The sequence below is a fragment of the Siphateles boraxobius genome, unplaced genomic scaffold (genome assembly GCF_051911475.1).
Source record: "Siphateles boraxobius isolate OS27281-9 unplaced genomic scaffold, OSU_SipBor_1 6, whole genome shotgun sequence".
NCBI lineage: Eukaryota > Metazoa > Chordata > Actinopteri > Cypriniformes > Leuciscidae > Siphateles > Siphateles boraxobius.
In genome coordinates, this window is record NW_027509186.1 from 34,126,634 (window position 1) to 34,144,625 (window position 17,992).

The 17,992-nt window shown below is 39.2% G+C and overlaps 1 protein-coding gene across 6 annotated transcripts in view; it reads right to left on the bottom strand.

Moving 5' to 3' along the window:
* Positions 1–602: 602 nt before the first annotated feature.
* The window catches only part of tenm4 (teneurin transmembrane protein 4), a 252,402-nt gene continuing 235,012 nt past the window's right edge, over positions 603–17,992 (bottom strand). For 5 of the 6 annotated variants that reach the window (XM_077206971.1, XM_077206972.1, XM_077206969.1 and 2 more), the window contains 4 exons: positions 15,860–16,156; positions 13,486–15,100; positions 11,398–11,540; positions 603–3,718 (listed from right to left, as the gene is read on the bottom strand). In XM_077206971.1, coding sequence (XP_077063086.1) covers positions 2,960–3,718; positions 11,398–11,540; positions 13,486–15,100; positions 15,860–16,156 — 2,814 coding nt within the window. In that variant the 3' untranslated portion in view covers positions 603–2,959. The remainder of the gene's footprint in view (positions 3,719–11,397; positions 11,541–13,485; positions 15,101–15,859; positions 16,157–17,992) is intronic. The other variant, XM_077206973.1, reaches the window with a different exon arrangement.

The window sequence follows — 17,992 nt, forward strand, 5'->3', positions numbered from 1 at the left end:
TAGGCCTACTTTATCATAATATAGCGTCATAAACATATTATTCTAGTGTGATATTGACCCATAAAGTAATATCAACTGCAATTATTGTAGCCTATCTTTCTATTGACTCATATGATCATAGTGCAAAGAGAATGAAAGTCCAAATGTAGAATAGTAATTGTGAGATAAAGGTTAAAATAAGAAATTAAGGCACACTCTGAGGTGTCTCAAATATGAAAAATAAAGTCTAAGTTACGAGAAATAGTCTCAATTGTTATATACTTGTTTAAAGTCATAGGAACATCTAAAGTCACAATTACAAGAAACAAAGTTGCAAGTGGACCATATTAATTCATATTGCAGGACATAAAGTCACAACTGTGATAAAGCTGCAATTAGAGGACAAAATTGCTGTAATTGTGAAATATAAAGTCATAATTAGCAGGGAGTTTTTTGATCCCCATAGTTTTCACTCACACACACACACACACACACACGCACGCACGCACGCACACACACAGACAAAAAAGTTAAACAATGCAAACCAGCGGCCAACGGGAGTGTTCGGGAAACCTATTTCTAAAAAAAAGAAAATTTGCGGTTCAAATCACAATGACGTGAAATAAATGTAAACACAAAATATTCTTTATTTTTTTTCGTCTAGACTACACAGATTCACTGCTGTAGCTCTAAAAGGTATCTACATTTGCATTTTATTTACAGCCCACTTCTTCTCATCTTATTTACATTTTCAAAGAGAAGCATTTAGAAACACAGTGTTGAGAACAAACGAAAAGTCCAAGTGAGTCCGAAAGTTTCGAAAAAATTAAATAAAAGCCTTGCAATGCATTTCAGTGCTATTGAACACAAATAGCATTTTTTCCTTCATTCAGCGTTGTTCTTTTTAAATACAGCGATGTTGTCAGACTCATGATGCCACTGCATTCAATGACAGTAAAAGAAACCAAAATATGCTCGACAATATTATACAGCTTAAAACACTTGATCTGAATCTTGGTGACCATCCCAAAGTGATTTCCCCAAGAGCGACAGCGAACACCGAACGCTAACGTGAAGCGCCATCATCCCCGACATATTAACATCATCCAACCAGAAATAGATGCTCTTTGAAGTTCACATATCCAGATGGTGGGTTGACGTGCATTTCAGCCTCTAAACGACGCACCTTCAGGCCATAATGCATTTCAGGCAGCTTGAAGACTTTCACGTTCAGAGCACTCACGACGTCGCCTCATGCTTGGGAGATGCTCGGGGCAAAGGCTATTCACAGGGGTTGTCACCTTTCCTTACCACGATGTGCAGTGCTTGGAGCACTAAGTACATGTCATAAAAAAAAAGAAAAGGAGTCTGAGTGCACGTTTAAGTAATGTGCTTATTTTTTTTAAGCATTCATGCCGCTTTACGCTTGAAGCGTTTATTTAACTGACAAACATGAGGACGTATACTCCTCTAAAAAACACAGCACTAAAATAAATACTGTCATTCTTAGGAATGGTCCATATGCAACTCTTTGTTTTTTTTTTTAACCATGAAAACAAATCAACTGAATCGACCAACTCTCTGGACTTTATTCCATGTGTTGAAACATTATTCAAGTACAACAATTAGCAATAAAAGGGACAAATGTTCACATTTTTGTATGTTTTCACAACTGTTATTATACTGTGTATTGTGAATGTTTCCATAAAATAACACGTTGATCTAAAACTATTTTATTTAAAAAAACAATCCTTCTTCATAAAGACTTAGTAGCTCCATTCCAAAACCTAGCGAGCTGCCTTGCTGTGTACCGACTACATAGGGAGCTGCCTTCATAGGCATCCTAACAAAATGGAACCTCATAAGTGATTGATGTGCACACAAATTGCGCTTTGCGCAGAGAATCAATTCCAATAGAGTTTGATGTTAGCATGTTGCTATGCTAAATGCATAGTACTCTAATGTGCATAAAACAGCATAGCACAAAATATTGGGTAAGTGTCCAATTAGTTCAGACTACTTTGAGCACTAAATAAAATATAATAATAATAATAAAAAGAAATATCAACATTTCTCTCACCTCATTGGATTTTTATACTTGCTTCGCTGCCTTGAACAGAAAAATGTTCTACCTAGATCAACCCTTAAACTGTTGTCTAGGTGGGCAGATCACTAGGTTTTGGAGCTTTTTTTCCAAACAGTGTCAATTTCATTTTCACAAGCATATTTAAAGACCATGGGGCTACCTATTTTCTATTTATTTACTAAATTTGTCAATTTTTCAGATTTTAAGTGGCATTCTTTATTCGTCTTTTCTCTTTCTAAAGGTGTTTTAAGCCATTTGGTCAAAATGGTAGAAATAATAATAATAATAATAATAATAATAATAATAAAAATGGATGTTACCAGCAAGCCACCCAGTCCCAAAATATTACAAGACACCACAGCAAGTTTTTGAAAATGAGATGTGTTCAGCTAGTTATCTGAACCACAAAGACCAATGTCCTTGTTTAAGTATGACACAGCCGGTAGGCTTTCAAGTATAAAAAGAAGCGATTAAAAGAGGTCTCTCCTTGGCTGAGGCGCGGGGAAAAAGGCAGAGTGGAGTGAAGCTCGTGAATAACAATCTGCTCGTCTGGCAGCAGGCTGAGCCAGTGAGCATAATGCATTACCAGCCTTCTTCCTATATTCCTTTGAGCAAACCCACAAAACACGAAGGCAGAACCGAATAAACCGCCGACACTGCCATACGCCGTCTTCTAGCAGGACGAAGAGGGTTTAAGAATTACCAAAAGAGAGAAGGGCACTCTGCTGTCGAAACAGTGCAACTGTTTGCAACCATGTACGTCATGTATTAAAAAAATAAGTCTGGCACAGTCAACATAAAAATAAAGTAACATAATATGGTCACAAACGAAACTTGTCTTTGGCAAGAAGTCCCGGACGCTGAGTCCGAGCACGGGTTCCCCTTGCGTTCATGTCACCTGCGACCCATCTCAGTCTGTCGCAAGAAGTGGACGTTATTTACGTTGTCGGCCAACTCGGGGAACTGATCGACCGATACTATGTAGAAGCCCTCGTAGCCCTGCACGCGTCCCGCGCTCAGGAGCTGCTGCCTCTCGCCGTCCGTCCAAACTCGAGAGCCCTCTTCACCTTGCCGAAGTCTGTGGCGTTCGTGAGCCCACGCGGTAGCGACAGCCCTCTGACGCGCCAGTTCCAGTACGCGAACCTTCTCTTCGTCCTGACTGCTGCCGTAGCGGACGTTGAGGCTCAGTGACCCGTACTGCAGCTGGACGTCGGTTATACGGCGCGAACGCCCGCCGAGGACCGTGTTGACCTGCGAGACGGTTACGTTAACGCCCGTCTCCAGCGTGCGCTGGCCCACCGTCATTCCCAGAAGAGATAGGTCTCCCTCTACCGGTCCCGATTTGACAAAGTAGTGTGTGTCCAATTCCGCAATGGTGAAGTGTAAATCCTGCAGATATGTTGCCTTGTCTAAGACCGCAGCGATCCGCCGCCCGTCCTCGTTGGCCAGGCTGATGATGTCAGCAGAAACACGGCCCTCCCGGATTGCTACTTTCACACCTTTCCCGAAGAGCGACCCCCCTGTGGCGAAGAGCGTATAGAGAGGGGTTTGAGGGCAGCCGGAATCACTCGCTCCGTAGATCTGGCCAAAACGCTCCAGTCGGACGAAAGACTTCAGCTGCCTCTGGACTTCACATTGTACCCCCAGAATGGACTGCAAAGAGACAAACAAAACCCTGTGAGTGTCCTGCCATCAACTTTTTGTGGATTTCACTGTGATTATGGATGACTACACTACCAGTCAAACTTTTTAGATCAGTAAGATTTTTTATGTTTTAAAAGAAGTCTCTTCTGCTCACCAATTGCTGCATTTCGTGGATTAAAAAAACAACAACAAAACAGGGATTTTGTGAAATATTTTAATTTAAAACAGTTGTTTTTCTATGCGAATATATAATGAGATCAAACTGAATTTTCAGCATCATTACTCCAGTCTCATGATCCTTCAGAAATCATTCTAATATGCCGATTTGATGCTCAAGAAACATTTCTCATTATTATCAGTTGAAAACAGTTATTTACATTTTTATTTACGAATCTTTGATGAATAGAAAGTTCAAAAGAACAGCATTTATCTGAAATAGAAAGCTTTTGTACAGTCATTTTAAATTGTCATAATACTAAACAATATTACTGTTTTTTTGTTGTATTTTTAATCAAATAAATGCATACTCACAGACCAGAAGAGACTTCTTTTAAAAACATTTAAAATCTTACCGATCCAAAACTTTTGACTGGTAGAGTACATTGAGCAATTAAATTAAACGTATGATATTGCATCTCCAAAACAACATTGGCGCTACTGATTGAATGTGACATATTATGACATGGTTCATCTCAGCAAAACACTGTACGTTGTAAATCATTGCGTGTGATTTTCACATTCATTATGTTATCTCCTCCAGTGGCAGGCGTCACTGCGCCCACCGCCTTCACGGCTGCTTCTGCTATTTCCTGGGAGTAAGTAACATTTCCTGATGGCTTGTGCAGGATGGGTGATCTCAATGGGAGACTCCCACGTTCAGCTGCTCTACTTTCCCCTCACAAGAATCACGCTGCTTCATTAACACTTCAAACATTTCAGCTTTCCTGATATAACTACTGTACGTTCTATTTTATGTTCAGGTGAGAGCGGGTGTGAATCATGCAATTTATTTCGAAGATCTTCCATCTGACTCTTCAAAACTTAAATAACTTCTTGTTTGAAGGGAGTAAACAGGTTCCCGTGATTTTTACCACAAGCTTCCGAAGAGGGCTTGGAGTTCTTCTAATGATTCTCTTTATTAAAGCATCATTTGCAGACGAGTTGCAGTATTTAAAAAGAAACACCTGTGGTTTAAACAGCATTCACAACCCATTTAAAGTCTGCAATGTGAAGCAACACTTTCAACAATACTTATGAATAAAAATGCAGGGAGGGACTTTTATAAATAGATTGGATAGTGATAATAGATGTTAATCTGAGTTCACGATCAATTGTGGAGAACTACCACTTCTGAGGAGGTCAAGTTCTCTCTTCAAAGCATCTTTTAGTGTCCAAATGGCATCACTTCTTTTTCAAGTCTGCAGTTACTGCATAACCTTAATTAAAACTGCCATTAAATAGCTGTGTGGTAAGCGTTTATGATGCTGTGTGGGGATTTTATAAGTAAACGTACATTAATACATTAAATATTTCTTCTTAGAATAAAAAAGGGGTTTCATGTTGACTTTCACAGAAACTTTACGGTACTTTTCAGGCAGTGATTGCCACAAGCAAATAACATATTGAAAAGAAACTAATACAAGACTCTCTCTTTAGGACAACAATAATGCAGTGATAAGTGAACATCTCCTTTAATGTGACTTGACGGGAAATCCTCGCCCCAAGAGAAGATTTAGATGACCGTGAGGGAACTACGCATTCAGATGGACTGTACTAGTCCTAGAAATGGCGAGTTCTGTGCATCAGACTCCAGGGCTCCAGGCCGGAAGGAGAAACAGAGTCCAGCTGAAGCTCTGGCACTGCAACAAAGTTCTTGTGTTATCTGATATTATTGCCCCCGAGTACATGTCCCCATCTCTCCCTTTACCTTTTTACTCTCTGCTGAGTGTCGCCCTTCACTACAGACGAAGTTACTAAACATGTAAAAGAAAAAGAAAACACATAAGGTCTCTATAATATCTCAATGGCTTCTTCTGGAGCTATGCAGTGATGAGATTAAAGTCTACTCCTCTGGACCTGAAAGACGCGTTCTGCGTGTGAACACTATCTAGTGGAATGTGTTTTCAAGCGCTCAAGTCACTCACTCATGCGCTGTTGTATGTGAACACAACAATTGGGCTGCACATGGACAGTGTGCGCAGACCCTCCTGTTATTACATTTTATTTTTATTAATTGTTTTATTCGTTTTATATTAAATAAATGTTAGTGCTGGGCAACGATTAATCGCGAATAATTGCATCCGAGTACCCAATTCTCAGTCTTTAGAAAATTGTGTTATTTTTATATTAAATATTTATATATAATATCGTATTATATAAATTGAGTATACATATAAATACAGTATTTACATGCAAATATCTTATAATGTACATGCATGTGTGTGTATTTTTATATATATACAAAATAATTATTCACAGTACACGCACACAAATTATGTAAACATAAACTTTTATTTTGGATGCAATTATTCGTTGACCAGCACTAATATATATTAACACTTAATACAAATAAAATGCAATTGTTTTTTACTTAAAATCTCAGGGGTGCTTTAAGTAGATATTTTAAGTATTAAAAGTGTTTGCTGACAAAAAAAAGTGAATAAAATCTCTGGCTTAGAGGTATAATACCATAGACCTCAGCACAGTATGTTTGTTTACTCCACCAGCCTTCTCTCTCTGGTTACAGTTCACAGGGCACAGAGAGATAAACGGCTGGCCATCTATGCTGCAACCTACCAATTTGACTGAAAAAATAAAATAAAAAATACTGCATCATTCAAATAGCACTGATCAGGCAGTCTGACAGCATGGAGGCCTTTCGGTGAAGGGCTCTGATCTAAGTCAAGATCAATCTGTGGACATCCAGTGGATATCAGCACATTTACGTCTCTTCTCAACCACATAGGTCTTCAAAACCCAAACGGCAAGGAGAAAAAGAGTGATAAAAAGTCAGCGCTCACTATCCAGCTGTTGCTGGAAATTTTCAGAGCACTAAATCCATCATGTTTGGTGTAAGAAGCAGAACTCCTGCTCTAAAAAAAATCCCAATTGAATTAAGAAGTGCTGGCTTACAGCACTGAAGAGTAAAAACACAGCACTGGGCAGGTGAATCTCATAAAGCTACTATTTCATAAAGTCGAGGTCATATTTCAGCTAAAAGCAACAGAAAAAACATCATGTTGTTTATATTAAATTGTATTATGTGAATTGCCAAAAAGGCGTAATTTTACAATTAATTCCATTGTGCCTTTTTGACATTTAAGCACGTTTTCCACTAAAATCACATTAAAGGATTAGTTTTTTTTATTTTTAAATCCTAAATTCCTTGATAGAAGTAGTGATGTCTGATTTGTGAAGGAATCATTTGAGTTTAAGAATTTCAATGAACCAGTTGATCCAGTTCAGAAAAAAAGTTTGTTTTTGAACAAATCGTAAAGATTCTGTTTGCACAGATTCTTGATCAGGTGGTTTTCAGTGAATAAATTAAATTTGAACTAAACTATTTGAACTTTTAACTAAACTATTGTATGACTTAAGAAGACTTTGAACATTGCGCATGAGTTGTACGGACCACATTTATGATACTTTTATGAAATGATTTTGTCCTTTTAAAAGCTTGAAAACTTCAGTCCTTTTAACACTGCAAAAAAATATATATTTATAGACCATGGTTGTACTGTTTTTAATTATTTAATCAGAATTCAAATTTGGTAAGGACATCATATTAATGGGAACTTGTGAAAAATTAATGTGCTTAATTGTAATGAAATTAATGTCACTTGGTCTCAAAAACAGTACATTTGTTGTACGCAAAATATAATTTCTTCTTTTTTCACCCCTTTTATTTTTAGAGTGAAACATGAATCATGTTATTTCTGAGATTCACCTGATCATCCCTCCTTCAGTTGTGTAGGTTGTAGGTTTCTTAATAGTTGCAAAATAGCAAATTTCACCCATACAAAAAAAATCAGAGGAGAAAAGGCTGTTAGTAAGGAAGGGTCATTTTCCTCTATGCCTTTAGATATTCTGCACTGCAGGTCTTGTAAATGTAACATGGGCATTATGGTATAAACAACCCACTTTAGACTCTCAAAAGAGCAGCAGTGCAGCTGCAAGCCCATTAGTAGATTATTTTTTTGAATGCAGCTGCTTTAAAAGCCCATAAATGACCCCCCAATTGCATTGCCAAAAAAGCAAATTGGTTGGCAATTAGAATTGTTTACTGCACCCTAATAAAAGGGGAAAATATCTGCTTGTGGGGTTGAGCCTGGAGAGCTGATTTATTGGTAACTCAATAGCTCAATGCAAAGGGATGTGGGAAACAAACTGTTCTTTTTCGGTCTCACATCCACAGTAAAGTGTAAATCTCAGAGTAAACATTCAAAAGTTTTTACTGTCTTGAGAAAAAAAAAAATATATATATATATAGGCTATATAAAACATTTGAAATGGAAAATTCAAGCTAGGGTTTGGAATTGAATAAGGCTCTTCCTTTGAGAAGCGCCTTAAAAGAGCTATTGGATGCACTTCTAAGGTTCCCATAGGAGAGGAACCCTACAAGGAACATGACAGAGGGGGATGCTCCCTGGAGGGTTGAGATTGCTGCCCAGTCCATCGTTGCATCTTTGCATTGTGTCCAAGTTGATTTGAAGTCAGCCCACATCACTCCCAGAGAAACAAACCTTCCAGTGCAATTCTTTTAACTTTGCACAGGTTTTTGGGAAGAGGTCACACTATAAAAGTCTACTTTCCCATTGTACATTTTGCATAGTCTTGTTTTTGATCGCTAAACTCTGGAGTTGATGGTTGGGTCCAATGGCAACAAGTAACTGAGACCTAATATTTTTCTGCTGTTTTGATGGAGACTTTTTAAATGCATGCCCTGACAATTTAAACAGCTTTGTATGCAAGAGCACACAACGAGAGAAGACTCTGTGCTTTTGATTAAATTATAATGGTTGGTTCCCAAAAGAGAATTTATTAGAGAAAGAGAAAAAGAAAGGCTCTGTTGGGAGTTGGGTTTGCATTGTCATGAGAATCTAACAAAATTCTCGAAAAAGAGTTTTTCCTCACAACTCAACTAAATAAAAACAAAATCTGGGGTGTCTAAAACGTGAAAGTCCTTTTGTTTTTTGCTGGATACTTCAGTTTACCTTGAATGTATTAAAGCCATATGAAACCTGGCAGGCCGATGGCTTCAAATAGCTCCATCACAGTACATTTAAAATCTCATATCTCATGTCTGAGGCACACCCATGGCGCTCAGCTTCAAATGCTCGCTTATTATATAGCTTGATAGCTTGAGGTTGTGTATACTGTTTGACACATTGGAATGGAAGCCCCTTATCAACAAGGGGACTGGACTTTCCATATAAATCAGTTTGAAAAAAACCCCAAGTAGTTTAAGTTGCACATCAACTATGGCCCTATGGGGTGGCCGATATGCAGCCTGATATCATGAAAATGCGTCTCTTTAGCACGCACTGTGTTTATCGTGCAATTTATATGCGGGAATTAGTTTTTACGCGCATATGATACGCAGTTTTCACGTGCATATGATAAGCACTTTATTTCGTGTAATACACACGCACCCCACAACACTAATCCTACCCAAACGTACAATACATACGTATGTCAGACCACTACTAAACCTAACCATGCGTATCATATGCATGTAAAAACTCATTTTCGCGTTGCTATATGACAATCTTTATAGCATGGTATGATTGACTTTATAAAATACAATATACCACAATATATAATTTAATTATTTTTTGTGGATATTTAATTTTTAAAAAATATTTCATATGAAATATATGAATTATAATATATTATATTATATTAAATAACTATTTATTTAATAGAGAATCATTTGAGGATTATTATATATATATCTATATATATATACACACAATATATTAGTGATGCACGGATCGCGGTTATATCTGCGGGCGCTGCGGATAATCCACGGATCAGGCGGGTCAAGTAATAAAAATAACATTCTGATTAATCTCGGGTGGGTCGCGGGTGGATATGTTAAATCATTATTAATGAAAATATTAACTACATTCTCTAGAATATGAGCATGTCTAAAATGTAATTTTTTCCCGCCAGGCAGACAGGCACTAATTTGCACTCTCTTTAAGATACACACTGTACTGGGTCCGCTTTTTGCAGAAATGGAGCAGGTCCGAGAGTGAAGTAAAAAAGAAGAATTAAAAACAAAACAAAAGGAAGGAAATAAAGAAAAGTACCGTGTGGGAGCGTTTTAGCGAAGTGGTTAACGAGGATGAATCAAGTGCTGGGTATGTAATATGTGAAGTGTTTGTGTGCGCTTGTGTGTGTGTTCGCCTGTTCGGGAAGTCAGTGACAGTGACATTGCAGTTTAAGTTTCAAGGGAGTAAAGCCTGTTTATGCCATTAAAAAAATGAAATTCTGTCAAATAAATTTTGTTTTAAAGAAATGTTCCTTTAAAAGCAGCGCTCATTCATCAGTATGTTACCAGGGTGGGTGGCGGGTGGATGATTTGTTTTTGGCTGCGGATTCGGGTGACGTTGGAGCTCATCCGAGGATCTGTAATATATATATATATATATATATATATATATATATATATATATATATATATATATATATATATATATATACATTTTATATAAAAAAATATTTTTTAATAACACTATGCCATTATTTGTTGCGTAGTGACAGAAATGTTCAAGTAAGCCAGATATGTGCAGATTCTGCGCAATACGCTGCATTTAATATATCATGATGACTCACGAGTTGAGTGTTTGCGCCAAATCTGCCTTACACAAACTTCCCCAGCAAAGTAAGTAAACCTAATAAATAACACACCAAATTGGCTAGTGATTTGACAGCGTTACCCCCGCCACAGTTGATTTTTACTCGCATTTGGTGGGTGTTAATTTCAAACCCTCAATCTATACATAATATATAATAAAATATAATATAATGTCATTTGCTAAATGATGTTTAACAATTTTAGATGGTGTATAGCATGTCAAACCAAAGGATATGTCAACTTTCCAAAAAGTATTTGATTTGTCACCTAATTCAGCCCGGCTCTATATACCCGTTATTCTTTCAGAAGAAAATTTGTTTCAGCTAGGAGAGCTCAAGAAGTAAGGTGTCCTTAACAACCGCCAAAAGAGCCGCCACCGTGTCCAACTAGCTTCTCAATTATTCAGATGGCTTAAAGGAGGCTCGATAATCAGTGCATGTCTGAGACTGAAAAAAACAGAGAGCATTGAGACAAAGAAGCATAAAGAGAGGAAAGAAAGGGAGACAACATCTTTTAAAGAGCTAAAGAGTGTGAAAGACTGAGATGAAATCAATGGTTGCTCCTGGAGGAAATTTGGAGTGAATTTCCCTAATGGCAGTCCTATTACAAGGGCTCTTTAGCTTGACCCCTTTCCCTCGGCTCGAGGAGCCAGAGCAGAGGCCACGCTCTTTCGCGCAAGCATCTGGGTTGATTGCTGTGGACTCCTCAGGGAGGTGGCAAACTAAAAGGTCAAGTTACTGCAAATAAAGTCTGAAGTTAAAGTCAAAGGCCAGTGTGTTTTTAAAGAGGTGGGCAAACAAACAAAGAAATTTGCTGGATAAATTACCTTGGTGCTATCCCACTCTTGAGTCTTTATCTGAGTGTGAATGAGCTCGTAAGACGGCTCCATGGCGTCCGTGACAGGTTTGTGGTAGCCAGGGATGACATTGTACAGCTGGAAACCAAACGTCACTAGCCAGCTGTTAACATCTGTTGGAAGAGAAATGCTGCAATGAAGTAAACTTACAACAGAGCAAAAAGGAAACTGCAACACTCACTGACAATGCCTGTATAACAATTTACTCTATTTGGGTGAACTACATTTCAAAAGCATAATTCCTTGCAAATCAGGACACATGCCAAGTTAGCTCCTTTTCGAAATAAGCTCCCACAGTCATTACAGGCAACAGTAGTCTTAGAGACTGGACTAAATATGATTAATCCTCCACAGGAAGAGCCAAATCTCTCCGATATAATTTCTTCCAGCATGTGAGAAACTCAATGTTTTAGATCTTCTGGAGCACTTTGATAATTATACATATTTCATGCTGTGACCAAATGTGTCACCCTTTCTATAATCAGATTTTTTTTTTGTATTTGTGCATATTTATAAGCATTAGCATGGATAGCAATGCCCTCACAATATACAGAGTGTATGAACCTTACCAAAATCAAATATCCTTTTTAGTGACTTTTCCCTGCTGCATCAAACACATTGGACATGGATAGAAGAAACATTACTGTAGCAATGAAGTGCACACTGAGTACTGCTCCTTTATTTAAGGCTGTCACTTGAAAGAGTTGTTTAAAATATGAATATGATTGAGGACATTGAAAGTACCTACTGTACTTCAGAGAGGAATGAAAATGTCAACGCCATCATTTATAAAATGCTGACGGCCCACTCAAGTACATCTAATATCCAGCCGAATCTTTAGATTTTCTTCTTCAAAGCTTACTTTAATGGCCTAGGGTGAAACCTAGCGGCTAAGTATTTATCTGAGCTTGAAATACAGCTAGTCCACCATAATATTAGCACACAGATGCTATATACTGCTGCAAAGACCAGAAAAAAACTAGCGCAAGCTTGTTTAGAGTATGCCGGTTAGTTCTGGTCTGGTCAGTGTACCAGTACATACATGCTATTTGCTAGCCAAACTTAGCTGGTAAAGCAAATCAACCAGATTACCATAAGAGTAAACAAATGAAGCACACCAGCATTGCATTTTGAGGAATAGTATAAAGTACACAACATAAGCAAGAAACCAGGGATAGTCTTTTTGGCAGTGATGTACTGTATGAAAGTTAAACATTGTTCTGGAAAACTATCACGAGGTTCACTTTTGCTGAATCAAAGGTATGGTTTAGGGGCAAGGTTGTTTGCGTCTGAATTTTCAGAGAACAAGGGCTCATCTTGCCACTAATATTTTCAAGAGGATATGCAAAGGAAATTCACAGAGGAACACACTTAAACACAGCTACTCTAACATAAACAACTGATACAATTCTATAGTATTCATTTCCTTTGGTAGCAAGGGCATGAACCAAGGCTTTGATTTCAGTCAAAAACCAGCATGCATTCACTGTTATAGACTACAAATGTGACTATAATATTTTGTTTTCTTTGAGTAAGGCTGCAATTTTGCTTTCAAGTGGAGAGAAAAGTGAATCAGCCCCTAGTTTCTAGTTCCATGGACTCCTTTGTGTTATTTGTCTAACACTGGGGAGCATTCACCACTATTTACCTCCCGCACAGGCTGAGGAAGCAAAGAGTGATGGGATATTTCAGAGGAACAACCTGAATGAAGAACAAAGGGGACTTTGTTGTGCTGTCAAAGCTCACAAGCAGTGTTCGTGGAGGCAAGAACACCCCAAGCTGGGGCTGGGATGAGAGCCTGAAAAATAATCACTCTAGTGCAAGGAGGATTCTTGGCCCCATGTGCTTATGGTGTTTTAGATTGTTCAAAGTAAAATGTAACATTGAAGTGATTTACAGTCTATTAAATAATCCTCCCAGCCTTCGGCCCGAGACGCTGGGATAGGCTCCAGCATCCCTGTGACCCTACACAGGTCAAGGGGTTTGGATGGAAGGATGTATTACATAATGTTGCCCTCAGTGTGTTTCAACAAAATATTTATAAAAAAATATGTTTACCTGTCATATAGCACTTGGTTTCTTGGGTGTTGCTCAGGGGGTTGTTGTTCTTAAACATGTAGAGGTTGAAGGGCACAATGTTGTTGCTGTTGAGTCGCTTCCAAACATCAATGTCAGGTATGGTCCATCGGCCTGCAAGAACATCGTAATCTCTGCGGCCCATGTGTACAAGCTTTGTAAGGGGCTCATAAAGGCCACCCTGGTAGCCTATTACTAGCTGGAAGCTTGGGTTGGAGTCCAAATACACCTCCCCAAAAGCTGTGTGCAGGATCTGTTTGATCATAAGACCGGCACCACTGAATACGGCCAACGGTGTACCAATGTTGTCGCAGGCCACGTAGAACTCATCACCACTGCTTAACTCCATGGCAAAGAGATGGCCCTGAAGGTCATAGTAGAGCGAGGTGATCTCTGAGCTTGAGTGATTGTACATGTGCGTGACTCTGGTAGGACTGGACAAGTCTGCGTAGAAGAATTGCAGATGGTGGCCTTGGCTACTTCGACTGGAAACTCTCCTGCCCAAGCCATCATAGCGGTACTTGATGGTCCATCCGTTAACTTTGTTGTAGACTTTAACAAGCAACCCAGCAGAGTTATACTCAAAGAAATCATTGCCTCTCTGCCTGAGGAATCCATCCTCGTCCAACCGGTACTGAACGTCACCTAGTCGAGTAATGCGGTCCCGAATATCGTAGCGTAGCGGTGTAAGTCTGGCACTATTACCGGGACTAAGGAGGTGCAAATTTCCATTCAGGTCATAGCTGTAACGCCAGAGAGGCTTGTCGTTGATGGACACCACCTGGAGTTGGCCATCAGCATCGTACTCGTATGCGTAACGGGTTGTATTTGCATAGGGCCCGACTTTAAGCTCCTTTGCCACCACTCGCCCCATGTTGTCGTACTGTACCATCATCCAATACATCAGCGAACGGAAAATCTCATACTGTACCTCTTTAACTCGTCCATAGGCATCAAAGTGTTTTGTGTGGGTCATAACAGCTGTGGTAATGATCTGGTTAATATCATAGTAGATTACTCCAAACTTGCCAAACTGCTCCGTTTTGCCTGAGACATCATCGTAGCGATAGAGGTCAATGGGCAAGGGGGTTTCATTGATGACTGCTTGCATGCTGGTGACCCGGAAGCTGTTGTCGTAGTTGTAGTCAAACCGGGCGTTCACCATGCCCTCCTCACTGAAACGAAAGATCTGTCTGTCGATGAGCGGTCCAATCTGCCTGTAGCGTATGGTACACGCAAAGCCATCGCTTTGAAGCCCCACGGTTTTCAGCATGCCTGCAGATTCATCGTAAGAAAAGGCAATCCGTGTTGTATCATAAAGTATTTCTAGCAGACGGGAGAGTTTCCCATACTTATAGATGACTCTACGCCCCGTTCCTTGGTGGATGGTTTGCAGAAGCAGTCCTTCTTCGCTGTAATCTTGCAAAACTGTGGCATTGCCCTCAGGTGGTTTGTATATGTTTCTGTAATAGCCAACGGAGCGGGTGGTCTCCAAGGTCTGTCTGGCCACATTGGGCATGGTTACTGAAGAGAGCCGGTCATTCTTGTCAAACTCGAAGATGTATTGCCGCTGGCTGTATAGCAGCAGCACCATGGACTGCCAAAGGAAAATGACAAAGCGATGTTCAGTAAGCTGATTTAATGAAGCATTGTAATTCCCAACACATTCTGAGAGCACTTCAAACAGTTAAATGTGAAATTCTATACCCAGTGAAACTGAAGGTCACTAAGTACCCAGGAGTCACATTGCACCACATGACTAACTGCACAACAAACTGTAGGGTGTCACAGAATCACTTCAGGGTGAATAAAAATTACAAATATGCTGCTCTACAACACTGACTGAAAAATGAAGAAGGTCAAAATCTCATTAACGAGGATTAAGTCATCATACCCCCCACCCCTTCCGATACCATTTTTTATAATGTCCCCTTATATGGAGGTCAGTGGGAAGATACACTGGAGTTTATATTTCAACAGGAAGCAGCTCTTCTTAATTTTTACTTTGAGGCTATTGATTTAACCAGCACATTGTCATTTTAGAATTGCAAGAAACATTAAATAGAGTGAGTTTAGGGCTTTTAATCAATACCTTTAAACCCAAATTACACTGTAAGGTCTTGCATTTCTCAGATATTGGTTCTAATTATCAAGACAGTGACATTTGTGATATTTTAAGAACGAGGAAGTTGTCAAGCTGCGTGCGGTAACAATGCATAACACAAGCTGACATTAGAAAGGAAACATTGCTGAAGCATGCAAGGTTAAAGCTTATTAATGTAACAAATGAATAGGGTTCAAACAAAGAGAAGTCTACAGAACAAAAGATAATTATTTTCTAGATCATTTTTTTTACTTTTTCAAGGTATGTGTAGCTCCATGACTTTCCATCTGCAAATATCTTTGAGATGATTCTCCCATTTTGGTCATATTCCATTCGGACCGACATAGTGCCCCTCTGGATGCCGGCGATGTGGCCGCCAGGTGAGTAGGTTACATTAACACCGTTTAGCCGACTACTTGGAGCCCACAATGTAGGTCTTCCGGCATGGTCATAGTGGATCCTTAGGGTGAACTTCCTGTGGTCATCATAGACTTTCTCGGTTCTGGTTACGCGGTCAAAATCCATGGATAACAAGTTCCTGTTATGAACCTAAAAAAAACCAAAAAAAACCCGAGAGATGGGAAGATTAGGCTTCTGAATTCAACATGTGGACATGGTAAGATGCAGTGTCTTCTCTGAAACTCTCATTACGTTTTATTCAAATGACTTTTTACTGTCAACCTCTAGAGGACACAAGCTTTTTAATTAATCGATTTCTTTGTTTCATGTTAAAACAAATCTAATGAGAGAAGCGCTCTGTATAATCATTCGCCATGCCTTAAAGGATGGAATTATTGAGGGGTAGACAACTTTAATTGTATTTGCAGCAGGAGGAAAAAGATGACAATTTTCATCAATGTTTAAAAATTCAAAGCTACACTGTTTAAATGACATGTCATACTGAGTTTTCAGCTCAGTTCGAATGCGCAAACACCTCTGAGATCAGAGCTGAGAAGTCCTACATGGCTGGTAATCCCAAAGGCACACACAGGTCAATGCAGGGGGGAAATCCAGGATTTCAAGACCTCAATACCTTCAACTCCTGGAACACTGAATTGGAACCTTTATTTCTGTGATATGAATTTAGATATTGGTGGATAAAATTAACAGTTAGCAATTAATAATTAACAGGCCAAGAAAGAATCTACACTCTTGCGAATTTCACATAACTTTTGAAACAAAAACTTTTTTTCCTCTTTCTATATTTAGTAGCGGAAGCATAATAAAATTGGCTAAAATGTGTAATAAGCATGCTTATTTGTTGCAACAAAGCATGATTTGAAGCCTGGAATGAATGCAAACTCTAAATATGCCTTAAAAGTTTCTGTATTTGTACCAGCTGCCCCCCCCCCCCCCCCCCCCCCACCACTTTGTGGTATTATGGCTAAAGGGTTGAATAACTGTTGACTAAATAACCATCTGGAAGTTTGGGCCAAGCAGATTTTAAAATGCATTATAATCAAATACTCATTTCCCCATATCTCTTCTCTATGTAATGTCTCCCTGATTGATTTCGATTTTTCTCATCAGGTACGCTGGCAACCGTCTTTACTCGGTGCTGGCAAAGCTTAACAGAGTCTTAAAGTGATTTTGTGAGTTGTTGTTGGCTTTGGTCCAGTGGTATGGCGGATGGGTGGAAGAGCAACAAGCAAGCTCTCTCTCTTTTTCTCTCCTCCTTGTGGGCATGCTGGGAGCTCTCATCTGTGAAGGGACAATTACACTGGGGCCAATTAATGTCACTAATACCTAATTGAGAGGATTATTTTACATTAAAAGCAAGCAGCTCATGAATAGGAGAATACCCGGTGGGGGTGACGGAATAAAGAGGTTGACAGAATAAAGGGCATTTATTTTTTCCTCCCCATAACTTTAAGGATCACCCACCCACTGATATGAACACGGCCCCCATTTTTCTCACTCTTGCTTTGATCTGGCGATGCCGAGATTGAGAATTTGGCCTGAAAATACTCACATATGAACTTCTTTTCTGATCAGAAATAATAACTGTTTTCAAACAGGTTTTCCAAACATTATATAGACAGGGAGAATGTTTGGAAAACCTTTTTTCAAACTATTATTTCTGCTATTCCGTTTGTTTAGGCAATTCACTTAAGTTTTATTTATTACACGTTCCAACGCTTTTATTGCTCTAAGGATGGGGGAACTTGTGTCAAGGGCCGATTTGTCCAGTGTAGAATGACAGGGGACTGAAGCAACAAGCTTAAGGAAAAAAATGAAGAGCGATTGAAAGGGAAGGCTGCCTGCTCATGCCATGCTCTGGTTGAACAGAGGCCCAACGGGCTGGAAAAAAAGCTATTTTGGCAGTGAGATCCTGGGCCTCTGGAGAATGGAAACCCACTCAAGGGGAATGTCTTAAATTGGACA